Source organism: Salvelinus namaycush, chromosome 36 (assembly GCF_016432855.1).
Source record: "Salvelinus namaycush isolate Seneca chromosome 36, SaNama_1.0, whole genome shotgun sequence".
NCBI classification, from domain to species: Eukaryota; Metazoa; Chordata; class Actinopteri; order Salmoniformes; family Salmonidae; genus Salvelinus; species Salvelinus namaycush.
Genome location: NC_052342.1, coordinates 9736926 through 9751013, shown reverse-complemented (window position 1 = coordinate 9751013; position 14088 = coordinate 9736926). Strand labels below are relative to the sequence as shown.

At 41.2% G+C, this 14088-nt stretch overlaps 2 protein-coding genes across 2 annotated transcripts in view; one reads left to right on the top strand and one right to left on the bottom strand.

Moving 5' to 3' along the window:
• Positions 1–1120: 1120 nt before the first annotated feature.
• On the top strand, positions 1121–10963 carry hacd4 (3-hydroxyacyl-CoA dehydratase 4). Its single transcript, XM_038975771.1, has 7 exons — positions 1121–1223; positions 1720–1826; positions 2604–2731; positions 3065–3177; positions 5700–5806; positions 6831–6962; positions 10100–10963. The coding sequence occupies exons 1-7, from the start codon at positions 1129–1131 to the stop codon at positions 10180–10182; spliced, it is 765 nt and encodes a 254-aa protein (XP_038831699.1). The 5' UTR covers positions 1121–1128; the 3' UTR covers positions 10183–10963.
• A 12-nt stretch (positions 10964–10975) lies between these two features.
• The window catches only part of focad (focadhesin), a 68293-nt gene continuing 65180 nt past the window's right edge, over positions 10976–14088 (bottom strand). Inside the window, exons 40-42 of the mRNA XM_038975770.1 lie at positions 11841–12092; positions 11578–11653; positions 10976–11382 (exon numbers count right to left, since the gene is read on the bottom strand). Of these exons, the coding sequence (XP_038831698.1) occupies positions 11309–11382; positions 11578–11653; positions 11841–12092 (402 nt within the window). The 3' untranslated portion in view covers positions 10976–11308. The remainder of the gene's footprint in view (positions 11383–11577; positions 11654–11840; positions 12093–14088) is intronic.

The window sequence follows — 14088 nt, the reverse complement described above, 5'->3', positions numbered from 1 at the left end:
TTTGATTTGATCATTGTGTATTTATTATTACGTTTATTATTACGTGTTATTACTTTTCTATTATTTCTCTATTTTCTTTCTCTCTTCATTGTTGGGAAGGACCTGTAAATAAGCATTTTACTGTTAGTCTACAACTGTTGTTTACTAAGCATGTGACAAATAAAATTAGATTTGATTGGGTTGGACCCTGTGGGTGCTGTTCACACCCGAATCCTGAGGTGTCAGAGTGGCATGCTGCAGCTATAAGCAAGACCCCTTGGCATGTCACACTGCATGGCTTCTGTTACACCGACATTGGGGAAGCACAACATGTAGGTCACATGGATTCATTCCATACACTATATTAGCCAAAAGTTGACTTTGTGGAAATGTCTGGATTACCTAGTCTTGTAAAAACAAACAAATGACCAAGGTTGTTTAACGTTTTACTTCAAGTACTTTAAATCAAGTTAGATTGGGTTGGTTTACAGGGTATGGTTTAAAAACAGATTATGGAGTAAGGTTGAAAACCAGTGATGTGAAGACCTCAAGGACTGAGTTTGAATTCCCTTGTTCAAAATCAACCACTAGAGGGCATTAACCCCCATATCTGACAGATGGTCAGAAATCAGCGACTTAAACCACTGGGAAAAGATGCATAACAGGGGTGCCAGGTTCCCTTAGGTAGGCTAGTGCGTTCCCACACCTCAACATTCTCTCAAACCCCTTCATGGGTCTGTCTGCTCACTCTTCGGCCGTGCGGTGTCTTCCCACTTCTGACATCAATGTAGTGAACTGGGCGGTGGTCTGACTCTGCATACAATAACACCACTGTCTGACTGAATAGCCGGATTTATGTTTATCCATGCAGCATTGTAACAAAGCACTGCAGGTATGATTGAATTCTAGTATAATTCATATTCATACAACATTTGATCTATTGTTTGTTTTATTTATCATATTTATGGACCTTTGATTTATATAATATTTTAGGTAGAGGAATAGATAACGTAACATATGCAAGCACGCGCCATACTGCGCATACAGAATCAGCATCATCATCATTTTTTTAGGAGGAAAAAGCACCAAGCATGACTGAATATCCGACCAACCTCCTTGACGTCAGATAGTTGCACTTGCATGAGAGAGATGTCGACTTCCTCGAATTTGGGATTTCCAAAAGCACAGGAAACAACTTTAGTACATCATTTACTTTTTCGTCCGTCGTTTCCAGGTGAAATGAGGTAAGGACACAAAGCTTTGTCTAGCCCAATTTCGGAATTAAATATAGGGAACTTCCCCTTATGACAAAACTGCATAGAAAATCACCAAATGGTTAAAAACACTAGTCGAGTGGCATTATGTGGCTGAACATTCCGTGACTGTTAACATTCTTTTCAGTAGCCTAAGGCTATTATGCTAATTTATTCCAACAAGCCATTAACCACAACAGGATTTGTCAAGACTTGTTGAGGCGTTTTAGGAAAACATAAGACAAAGTTAAGAATTGAGTCGCGTAGTAGGCTGTATAATGATTTGTTTTATTGCCAAACAAATACATATATATTAATCTTAGAATTATTTTATTAAAATAATGATAATTAATTATAATTCATGTTATGTTGTATTGTCATGAGCTATTATTATGTTAAATACTGTAAAAGATGTCTTCCTGTGGAAGGTATGCATATCATCATTTTTTATAAATCTTGTATTAGTGTGTATTCTTTTCTTTTCTAGGCTCAGCATAAGACTTGCTTACCTTTTCCTGTATAACCTGCTTCAGTTCTGTGGGCACACATGGATATTTGCAAACATGACAGCCAGGTTTCTCACATTTGGTGGAGGTAAGTTGTCGAGAGCAGAGTCAAAACAGCAGAGCTGGATAGTCTAGACCAGGGATGGGCAACTTTCACTGAACTCATAACGAGGCGCTGCAGGGGTCTGCTACGGGTGTGCTGATCTCGTTACTACTGTTATTCGTACGTTTTATCATGCTTGATACTCGTGATTGGAAAACCCGGAAGCGTGCTTTAAATGTCGGTAGAGCCTATACTTCAAGTAGGCTACGCGTTACTGCGCTATTACTCAGATCACATCTTTATGTTCCTTCATTCATTACGCACATGCAGTCAGAACCGGATTTAGCCTTTTGTCATAATTTTGTTGGTGCCCCCCCCCCCCCCCCCCACCTTGAGAGCAAAACATTTTCGCAGCCCCCCTCTTGACAGCTGAGAGAAATTGTTTTCGTTTTTGCCATTTTAAAGCAAGTTTGCTGCATTTCTACACATTTTGCCACGGAGCGGAGAGAAGATTTTGCAATTTTATAACAAATTTCATGCAACTCTACACATTTTGCCAAAGGGTTCCCCTATGGGGACAAACCGAAGAACCCTATATGGTTCTACTTAGCACCTTTTTTTTTATAAGAGTGGAGACTAATCTAAAAATGTTTGGCTGACAGTCAGTGACTTACATAACGAGAAAAACTGCTGTGGGCTGCTAGTAGTTGCCCATCCCTTGTCTAGACTCAAGAGCCTATTCATAAATGCTTTACAAGACTGTATAATGCAGTATGAGTACAGGTAAAGTATGAACCCAAACCAAATGTTCTTGTTTTCCAGATGCGCTTGCTGACACCTTCTATGCTGTGGGGGTTGTGATGAGTCTATGCCAGCTGTTGTCCGTGCTGGAGCTCTTCCACATCGCTGATGGGATCGAGAAGGCACGCCTTCTGCCACGGTTTGTTCAAGTGTGTGCCACTGCCAAGCTTAACACTGTGTTCTGTCTCTTTGGAGTCTGGGCCCTGTTCAAATACTACAAAGTGTACCCTTCATCCATTAATTGAGAATTTTCACTTTACCGATCAGACAAAATAGGACCTGTTAGAGCAATTCCTCTCTGATTAGTGGTCCTGTTTGGTGTGTACACGACTGTATGTGACTGTGCAAGAAACAAATGGAGATAAGTGATGCACTATGTAATTTTGGAAAGCACAGTATGTCCGCAACGACTTCTGTGGTAGTAGTTCACGCCAATATCAAAGACCTCAAAAGTAGTCTAATGCCAACGTTTCCTTGTCCAGGTTATGACCAGAAACTTCCTACTGTTTATGGTGATAGTCAGTCAAGAGGAGATCCAGAGTAAACCAGTTGTGTGTGCACAGTTTTACCTGTGGAATATTCTAGATCTGTTAAGGTATGTATATTTCATCGGAACAAAGACATACAAAGGGTTTGGGTTGCACATTTTTGTCCTAACTCAGCACTTACATCTGATTCAACTATTCACCTAGCCCTTGATTAGTTAGGCTGGAACAGGTGTGTTGACCTGGCAGTATGGTGCCGTGACAACAACATTTCCCTCAACCTCAGTAAAACCAAGGAGATGATCGTGGACTATAGGCACAGTCATGAAGAAGGTGCGACAGTGCCTCAGGGTCGCATGGCGCTACAGAGGGTGGTGCGGACAGCCCAGTACATCACTGGGACCGCGCTCCCAGCCACCCAGGACCTCTATATGAGGCGGCGTAAAAGGAAGGCCTGGAAAATCGTTAACTCCAGCTACCTAAGCCATAGACTGTTCTCTCTGCTTCCGCATGGCAAGCGGTACCGGTGCATCAAGTCTGACACCAACAGGCTCCTGAACAGCTTCTATCCCCAAGCAATAAGACTTTTAAATAGCTAACAGAATGTCTACACGCTCTGTCTGAGTTGACCCTTGTATTTTATTTTTGTACTGTCTCTATGCACACTCACAAGACTCTACACATTCTCACTCACTGACACGCGAACACACACATAACATGCACACATTAATACTGACTCTACACACACGCACGCACATATAATCATAATTTACGCTTCTGTTACTCTGTTTATCATATATCCGTATGCCTAGTCACCGTAGCCGTATACATATATACCTCAGTATTCTTCAGAAAGTTCTGAAAGTATTCACACCCCTTGACTTTTTCCACATTTTGTTGTGGGATTCAAATTGATTTAATTGTCATTTTTTTGTTAACAATCTACACAAAATACTCTGTAATGTCAAAGTGGAATAAAACTTCTAACATTTGTAAAAGATTAATGAAAAATAAAACATGGATATATCTTGGTTAGATAGGTCTTTAACCCCCTAAGTCAATGTGTTAGAATCACCGTTGGTAGTGATTACAGCTGTGAGTCTTTCTGGGTAATATGTCTTTAAGAGCTTTTCACACCTCGATTGTACAACATTTCTATTACTCTTTTCAAAATTCTTCAAGCTCTGTCAAATTGGTTGTTGATCATTGCTGGACAACCATTTTCAGGTCTTGCCATAGATTTTCAAGCAGATTTATGTCAAAACTGTAACTCGGCCACTCAGGAACATTCACTGTCTTCTTGGTAAGCAACTCCAGTGTAGATTTGGCCTTGTGTTTTTGGTTATTGTACTGCTGAAAGGTAAATTCATCTCCCAGTGTCTGATGGAAAGCAGACTGAACCAGGTTTTCCTCTAGGATTTTGGCTGTGCTTACCTCCATTCAGTTTATTTTTTATCCTCAAAACTCCCCAGTCCTTAATGATTACAAGCATACTCATAACATGATGCAGCCACCACTATGCTTGAAAATATAGAGAGTGGTACTCAGTAATGTGTTGGATTGGATTTGCTCCAAACATAACACTTTGTTTTCAGGAAAAAAAGTAAATTGCTTTGCCAATTTTTTTACAGTATAACTTTAGTGCCTTGTTTCAACAAGATGCATGTTTTGGAATATTTGTATTTTGCAAGGTTTACTTCTTTACTGACTTCTTTTCAGTGAGGTTAGTATTGTGGAGTAACTAAAATGTTGTTGATCTATCCTCAGTTCTCTCCTATCACAGCCATTAAACTCTGTAACTGTTTTAAAGTCACCATTGGCCTCATGGTGAAATCCCTGAGCGGTTTCCTTCCTCTCCGGCAACTGAGTTAGGAAGAACGCCTGTATCTTTGTAGTGTCTGGGTGTATTGATACACCATGCAATGTGTGATTAATAACTTCACCATGCTTAAAGGGGTATTCAATGTCAGCTTTTTTTTACCCATCTACCAATAGGTGCCCTTCTTTGCAAAGCATTGGAAAACCTCCCTGGTCTTTGTGGTTGAATCTGTGTTTGAAATTCACTGCTCAACTGATAATTGTATGTGTGAGGTAGTCATTCAAAAATCATGTTAAACACTATTATTGCACACAGTGAGTCCATGCAACTTATGTGATTTGTTAAGCACATTTTTACTCCTGAACTTATTTAGTCTTGCCATAACAAAGGGGTTGAATACTTATTGACACAAGACATTTCAGCGTTTCGTTTGTAGTTAATTTGAAACATATAATTCCACTTTGACATTATGGGGTAATATGTGTAGGCCAGTGACACAAACATTTAATCAATTTTACATTCAGGCTGTAACAGAATGTGGAAAATTTCAAGGGGTGTGAATACTTTCTGAAAGCACTGTAGCTTCTCACTTTCTCTTATTTCTTGTGTGTTTTTGTTCTACCTTATGTAATTTTTAGTGCTACATTGATATTGGTTACTGCATTGTTGGGTTTTGAGCTTGCATGAAAGGCATTTCACTGTTCTTGTGCACGTGACATTAAAACTTGAAACTAGTGTTAAGATGGAACAAAAATGTGCACCACTCCAATGGTTGCTAATGGGTTGACTTTTGGTTCTGTCTGGCATTTGCAGGTACCCCCATGTTCTCCTGTGTTTGATGGGAACGGATTCCTTTGGCATGCTGTGGGCTCGATACACCCTATCCATCCCCATCTACATAATCTCCGTCATCACAGAAGGTTCATACGTTACTATTATTTTACATAAGGTGCACTCAGTAAGATTTCATTGCCACAGCTCAGGGATTATTTCAACTATTAAAATACACCCCCTGGTTTTTGAAATAGATTCTTGCAGGGACGTGAATATGGTTACAAAAAAGAAAATATCTGAATGAACCTGCTGTTTTTATACAGTGAGGGTTTGAGACCGATGCTTTGACAGTAAACATTAAACAGTGGTTTTATAGGTTGCTTGGAATGTTATTTTTCTCTCACAGAATTTAGTTCCTGACCAACAGATTCATTAGACTCAATATCTACAGACTCAGGGCTCATTGCATCTTACGGAATGCCCCTTTAAAAGGCCAATCTGCAGTTGAAACAATAACAAAGCTTCTACCCCATCACTGTTTTAGTAAAGAGATGAGGGATAGAGTTTGAGAAATGTAACCACTCTCAAATGTATAGACAGAGCTATGGATAAAAGGACTGATCATCCATGATATCAAAACCATGTTTTGAGGCTATACAGTGTTTGTTTTTACATGTGTGTTGTTTACAAACATTGTAGTAAAACAAGATTATATTTTGGGTTCTGATGGGCTACAACAGTTGAACTAAGCTCATGAGGCATTTCTAAGTAATTTTTTTTGAGGGGAGAGAATTTAGAGAAATGTAATAGTACACTTTCACTTGGTTTGTTTTAATCTCCTCTCACAGTGTCTCGTTTTATCCTGTTACAGTTGGTGATGATGTGTCAGGCGTTGCATGTTGTGAGGAAACAATATTTCGAACAGACAGGAAGTGAGTTGGCACAGCAGGCTGACCAAGATATTAAAGTCAGGAAATGGGACACATTCCAACTTCTTTAGGCGCCTGTGTGTGTTTTTTAGACAGTACAGAGAGTACATGCATTTTGCCTAAACAACTTCTGTGTTTTAACAGTAGACCATAGACATTTTTGCAATTTTGCCTTCTACTTGGTCTATTTTGTGTAACGAAGAGTGTGTGCGAAGAATCTTTCTGCTTTGGTCTTTTCCAGGCATTACCATTCACCAATCACTGCCTTACTTTGAGTCATTGGGAACATACTCATTCCAGCTCAGCCTGCCTGTGTCTGCAGACATTTACTTCCCTATCCTCCTGAAGGCATACTTACCTTTACTGGCTGTTGGTAAGTTAACAGATTTAGCTTCCTTAGCAGAGCCTAAAGGCGCATGCTGACTGAAACTGGAAGAGCCATTTACAAAAAGGGAATGTTTCTGTAATTAATTCCTTAAATGAGTTCCACTATGTCTGACGGAAACAAAACACTGCATTCCACAGTAAGAACCTCATACCAATGTTTAAGCATGGTGGTGGTAGTGTGATGTTTTGGGTATGCTTTGCTGCCTCAGGACCTGGATGACTTGCCATCATTGAAGGAACCATGAATTCTGCTCTGTATCAGAGAATTCTAAAGGAGAATGTCAGGCCATCTGTCCGTGAGCTGAAGCTGAAGCGCAGATGGGTCATGCAGCAAGACAATCATCCAAAACACACAAGCAAGTCTACATCAGAATAGCACAAAAGCAACACATTCCAAGTTCTGGAATCGCCTAGTCCAGGGGTTCCTAAACTTTTTTGTCCCACGACCCCATTTTGATATCTGAAATTTCTCACAACCATGTGAAAAAAATTCTGTACATAACAGCCAATGTTTACTTTTTTATTTGGGGCTATGGCGGTCAATTGAAAAACATTCTAACATTATTTCTGATTGTCTTCTCACCATCACATACTTTTAATGTGGGGCTATGTCAGTCAATTGGAAATTAGTCTGACAATGTATCTTATCTCACCACCACTAATGAGATGGGTGTGCTTAATGCATGTCGCGTCGGAGCTTCTCAAAGTCAGGGGGCGTGGTCGACACTGCACTCCTCATCTCTGCGGTCACATCCAACCTGGATCGATATTTGGTTTTAATTCAGATGATTGCGCTGAATACAGCTTCACACAGATATGAGCTGGCGAAGGGTACCATGAGTTTTATGCTGCTTTCAAGACAACTAGGATTCAAGGTCAAATCCTGACATTAGTGATCTTCAAGTCGGGAAGTCGGAGCTCTAAAAAGAGGCCAGAGTTCCCGAGTTGGAATTCCAAGTTGGATGACTGTCAAAAACGATTTTTTTCCTCTCGGAGTTCGTTTTTCCCCCCAGAGTTCCCAGTTGTCTTGAATGCAGTGAAGTCGGATAGCAGAGATCTCTGAGTTCCCAGTTGTTTTGAACGGTGATGATTTCTCTATTTTGAAAGTTACAAATCTTGAAAAGTTCATTGCTTACAAGCAAAACATTTTGGAATTATGTCAACAATGAACTAATGAAACAAATACAAAAATAGATTTTGGGTGGAATTTTTCATTAATGCTCAGAGGCCTACCATAGGTCAGGGCTGGCCGACCCTGTTCCTGGAGAGCTACCCTCCTGTAGGTTTTCACTCAAACCCCAGTTGTAACCAACCTGATTCAGCTTTTCAACCAGCTAATTATTAGAAGCAGGTGTGCTAGATGAGGGATGGAGTGAAAACCTACAGGACAGTAGCTCTCCAGGAACAGGGAGTCAGGAACCAAAACTCGTTCTTAGAGACCTGTGAATGCATTCAGTCACATGACAGCTCGATCAGATGTTCGATTTTACTTACGGGCACGTCAACTGAGCCAGGACCACAGTGAAACTTCCAAGTGTTGGGAGGTGAGCGGTCATCACTCGTGTGATCCGAGGGAAGGGGGCATGGTTCGCTTTTGAAAGATACATTTTATTTTCATTACACAAAAAGTCGACTGTCTTTTTTTTTTTTTTTTACACATCCATTGTGAATGACAACGGTTCCTCTCAATGCGAAAAAACCTTTCCAACACTCCCCCTCGATAACCGCCAAGCATTGGTATGAAATAGATCATTGTTATCGGATCCCATATCGCCACAGTGTTGCGAACTGCCGTGCGCGCAGTGGATTGTGGTTTGATGTAGTTTACAATCGAAGTTACCTGCTGCAGTACACCTCCGAGTTCTGTTCTCAGGTCTTTTTCCGGCAGTTGCTCTTGGTGTACCATACAATGCGTCCATATGGCAGAGTGAGACACATTCATAACTAGAGTGCAGAGGTCTGCCCACCGTCCCGCTATAGATGGAGCCCAATCTGTGCAAAAGCCCACCATTCGAACCCATGGAATCTGTTTTTTTATCAATAGAGGCACGTAGCAAACTAAATATCCCATGTACCCTTTCATGCTCGGGAATCATGAGACGCATCATCATCGCATCTGCCGACATGTATAGCGAACAAAAGTCAATACATGGGCATCTCGGCCCTCACAGCTAACGTCCATTTGGAGAGCATAAGCTGGGGAGTTTTGAGTCCAGCTTCAGTTCTCTCTTGATTGCTAGCAATATCATAAATGCTTCATTTAACAGTCTTATATAACAATGGTATAAAGCGAGTTTCTGTGCCTCTGCCTCTCCACACATTGTTTCCACCAAATCAATTGCCTAGCTATTCACCGTGGGAATGACTTATGTGCAATGGTCAAGTACTGCCTTTTCCCACTATTTAAGGTCGCTCTGGGTTCTTTTAGATTTGAATAATTTTCATTTACATTTTTAAGATTAAACACATTACAATGATTTTGAGATAAAAAATAAAAAATAATATAATCTTTGTAAGTATATATTTTTTTCAGGATTTTGGAAATTCTCCCGTTACCCCATTTTCATATCAGGTGACCCCACATGGGGTTGCGACCCCTAGTTTGGGAACCACTGGCCTAGTCAAAGACCATACCTAAACCCAATTGAGATGTTGTGGCAGGACCTGAAACTAGCAGTTCATGTTCGAAAACCCACAAATATCATTGAGTTAATGCAGTTCTGCATGGAGGTGTGGGCCAAAATTCCTCAACAGGGATGTGAGAGACTGATCAACAACTACAGGAAGTGTTTGGTTGCAGACATTGCAGCTAAAGGGGGCACAACCAGTTATTGAGTGTAAGGGGGCAATTACTTTTTCACACAGGGGCATTGGGTGTTGCATAACCTTGTTAATTAAATAAATAAGCATCAACATTTTGAGTCATTTGTTCACTCAGGTTCCTTTTATCTAATATTAGCATTTGGTTGAAGATCTGATAACATTCAGTGTCAGAAAATACACACAAAAAAATAGAGAACATCAGAAAGTAAGCAAATACTTTATCACAGCACTCTAGCTCCTGTACTGAATATTTTATATTTTCAACTACTTGCTAACTGTGACAACCTTTTGTCTTTCTAGGGGCTTGTGTAACCGTGTGGCATTCGCTGAGTGCGAGGGAACTGCGTCTTGACAAGTGGAATAAGAAGATTAAAAGGAAATGAGGTGGATTTCTTATTGTAGGATATATCACTTCGGGAGTTCCTTAAGAAGACATGATAGACATTATTACCCAACAGCAAATGAGAACATCTTCCTAAGAAGCCTTCATTGCACAACATCGCTTCGATGAGGTCACACTTTCGGAATAGTTGGCTAAGCAAAATGTTTATAAACGTGTTCAGTTGAGAAACTTGCTGGTCTTTTCTTCCAAGGCTTGATGTCTAATCTAAGCACTACTTAGTCTAAAATGAACAAAACATCAGAAAATCAGTTTGTGTTAACATCTCAAGTGTTTTAATGAGGAACTCATGGTTGCACAACAAGTCTTTTTCTCAATAATGTTAGTAAAGCAAACAATTGCACAGTACAAGTGGCAGGAATGATAAGCTTCCATACACACACACACATATATATGTACGTACGTACATACATACATACGTATGTGTATATATATATATATATATATATGCTTTGTCCTGGGGAAAATAGATTGTTTCATGGCCAAACCATCCCACAGTGGAAAGCCCACCTTAAAGCCAGGGCAGGCACAGGGGTGTCTAGACTCTCTCCACAAGGCCTTTCCACAGTGCTAGATTCCTTAGTTGCTACATCCATATTTTATATATACCCATTGATTCTTGAAGACTATAACTTGCCTCGTGAGTTTTGTTCAATTGTTGTACTTCATCAGAACCCAAAATATAAGCTTGTTTTACTCCAATGTATAAAGTAACCAAACACTGTATAGCCTCAAAACATAGTTCAAACTATAATGTTGATATAATGGATGGTCAGTCCTTGCATCCATAGCTCGGTCTATGAATTTGAGAGTGGTTACATTTCTTCAGGCCCATCCCTCAGCTTTTTACCAAAACAATCAAGGATTCTAGCTTTAAGCAGGACACCTCAGAGTGGGGGAATTCTTCTTCTCCTCCCTTTCAAATTCCATCCCTAACCCCCAAGTCACCTCTGCGGCTGCTACCCTGGGATACCGCCCACAATACACTGCTACAAGCAGACCAAGGCAGTGAGTGTTTAAAGCGTCAAAGCTGAAGAAGGTCAGGCTGGGCCGAATGGCTGTGATGTCACTTCCTGTGAGCCCAGAGGAAAGCAGGAAGTTGGCCCAGGTCACCAACCGTACGCTCGCGTCCACACCGCTTTTTTCTTGAAATCTGTGGAGGACTTCAGAGCCAGCAAGGCAGCTGTACAGAAAGGGGAGAGAAATATCGGTGGGGTGTGAGAAACCAGTACTTAAAGTCGAGAATGGTCAGTGGTCAAAATCAAAAAGCCCTTTTGCCTTGAAATACTGCATGTACTTCCTATTTTTCCATATAAAAGTGTCTGCTAAATGACCATATTATGAATTGGACATTGAGCTTTGTGGCGCTGTGTCTTACCTTTGGCAGTGTTGATGGAAGTCTCTGACAGACCCGTTTCCGGACCTTCAGTGATGCTGAAAAGCCAATCTATGAACTAAGAACCACAGAAAAATAGTTTTCTTATTGGTAACCGTCTGCTACCAATTCACTGACATTATTCATCTCTTATGTTGTTTAGAGCCGTGCGTAGTAGTGTCTTTTTGTGATCTGTTTCCACATAGTAAACCTCATTTTGTCATCACACAAACAAAATGATCAATGTGTGGAGGTTGGGGATCTACCTTCTGTGACTGTTCCCTCCAGGGCTCTTTAGCCAATAGCTGCCTCAGGCTGTGGGGCAATCCCAACAGGCATAGCGAGACTGACTGCTCGGCCAGCACGGCGTCACCGTAGAGAGCGTGAGGTAGACCGGGCGGCTCTGACCCCTGCTGCCATGGAAACCACTGGGTCCTAACGCCCAGAAGGAGGGGCATGGTGTGGTCGCCCCAGGAGATCACCGCCGCAGCGAATACCTGGAGCAGGAAGTCTGTGGCCTGCACAGGATGATAGGGTAATGGAGTCCAGGTTATTCAGCCCAAGTATATGCAACACACAAATAGACTACCTGATTAAAAGACTACACACTGTGCACTTGGCAATTAAATGACTATAAAAGCATTCCAATGCTAACAAATAGAAGTCAGAAATCATACTATTCCTTGAAATACCACATCTACAACTTCACGAGGGTCGACATTACAAAGTAATTCCTGAATGATAGCCATTCAACCAGAACCCACCCACTACAGACCCACCCACTACAGACCACTACAGCACATACAGTGAGCTCCAAAAGTATTGGGACAGAGCCAAAACAACAAAACATGTGCCAATCTACTCCAGCACTTTGGATTTGAAAATATACAATGACAATGAGGTTAACATGCAGACTGTCAGCTTTAATTTGAGGGTATTTTCATCCATATCAGGTGAACCATTTAGAAATTACAGCACTTTTTGTACACAGTCCCCCCATTTTAGGGGACCAAAAGTATATACAGTGCATTCAGAAAGTATTCAGACCCCTTAACTTTCCCCACATTGTTACTTTACAGCCTTATTCTAAAATTTATTAAATTGTTTTACACACAATACCCCATAATGACAAAGCAAAAACTGGTTTTTAGAAATGTTAGAAAATGTATTGAAAATAAGACTGAAATATCACATTTACACAAGTATTCAGACCCTTTGGTCAGTACTTTGTTGAAGCACCTTTGGCAGTGATTACAGCCTTGAGTCTTCTTGGGTATGACTCTACAAGCTTGGCACACCTGTATTTGGGGAGTTTCTCCCATTCTTCTATGCGGATTCTCTCAAGCTCTGTCAGGTTTGATGGGGAGCATTGCTGCACAGCTATTTTCAAGGCTCTCCAGAGATATTAAATCGGGTTCAAGTCCGGGCTCTGTCATGGCCACTCAAGGACATTTGGAGACTTGTCCCGAAGCCACTCCTGCGTTGTTTTGGCTGTGTGCTTAAGGTCGTTGTCCTGTTGGAAGGTGAACCTTCGCACCAGTATGAGGTCCTGAGCACCCTGGAGCAGGTTTTCATCAAGAATCTCTCTGTAATTTGCTCCTTTCATCTTTCCCTTGATCCTGACTAGTTTCCCAGTCCCTGCTGCTGAAAAACATCCCCACAGCATGATGCTGCCACTACCATGTTTCACCGTAGGGGATTGGTGCCAGGTTTCCTCCAGACGTGACGCTTGGCATTCAGGCCAAAGAGTTCAATCTTGGTTTCATCAGACCAGAGAATCTTGTTTCTCATGGTCAGAGTCGATTAGGTTCCTTTTGGCAAACTCCACTGAGGAGTGGCTTCCGTAAGGCCACTACCATAAATGCCTGATTGGTGGAGTGCTGCAGAGATGGTTGTCCTTCTGGAATGTTCTCCCATCGCCACAGAGGAACACAGCCTGGAGCTCTGTCAGAGTGACTAATGGGTTCTTGGTCACCTCCCTGACCAAGGCCCTTCTCCCCCGATTGCTTATTTTGGCTGGTCGGCCAGCTCTAGGAAGAGCGTTGGTGGTTCCAAACATCTTCCAATTAAGAATGATGGAGGCCACTGTGTTCTTGGGGACCTTCAATGCTACAGACATTTTTTGGTACCCTTCACCAGATCTGTGCCTCGACACAATCCTGTCTCGGAGCTCTACGGACAATTCCTTCGACCTCATGGCTTGGTTTTTGCTCTGACATGCACTGTCAACTGTGGGACCTTATATAGACAGGTGTGTGCCTTTCCAAATCATGTCTAATCAATTGAATTTACCACAGGTGGACTCCAATAAAGTTGTAGAAACATCAAGGATGATCAATGGAAACAGGATGCACCTGAGCTCAATTTCAAGTCTCATAGCAAAGGGTCTGAATATTTATGTAAATAAGATATCAGTTTTATATTTTTAATACATTTGCCAAAATATCTAAAAACCTGTTTTCTCATTGTCATTATGGGATAGTGTGTAGATGAGGATTTAAAAAAATGTAATCC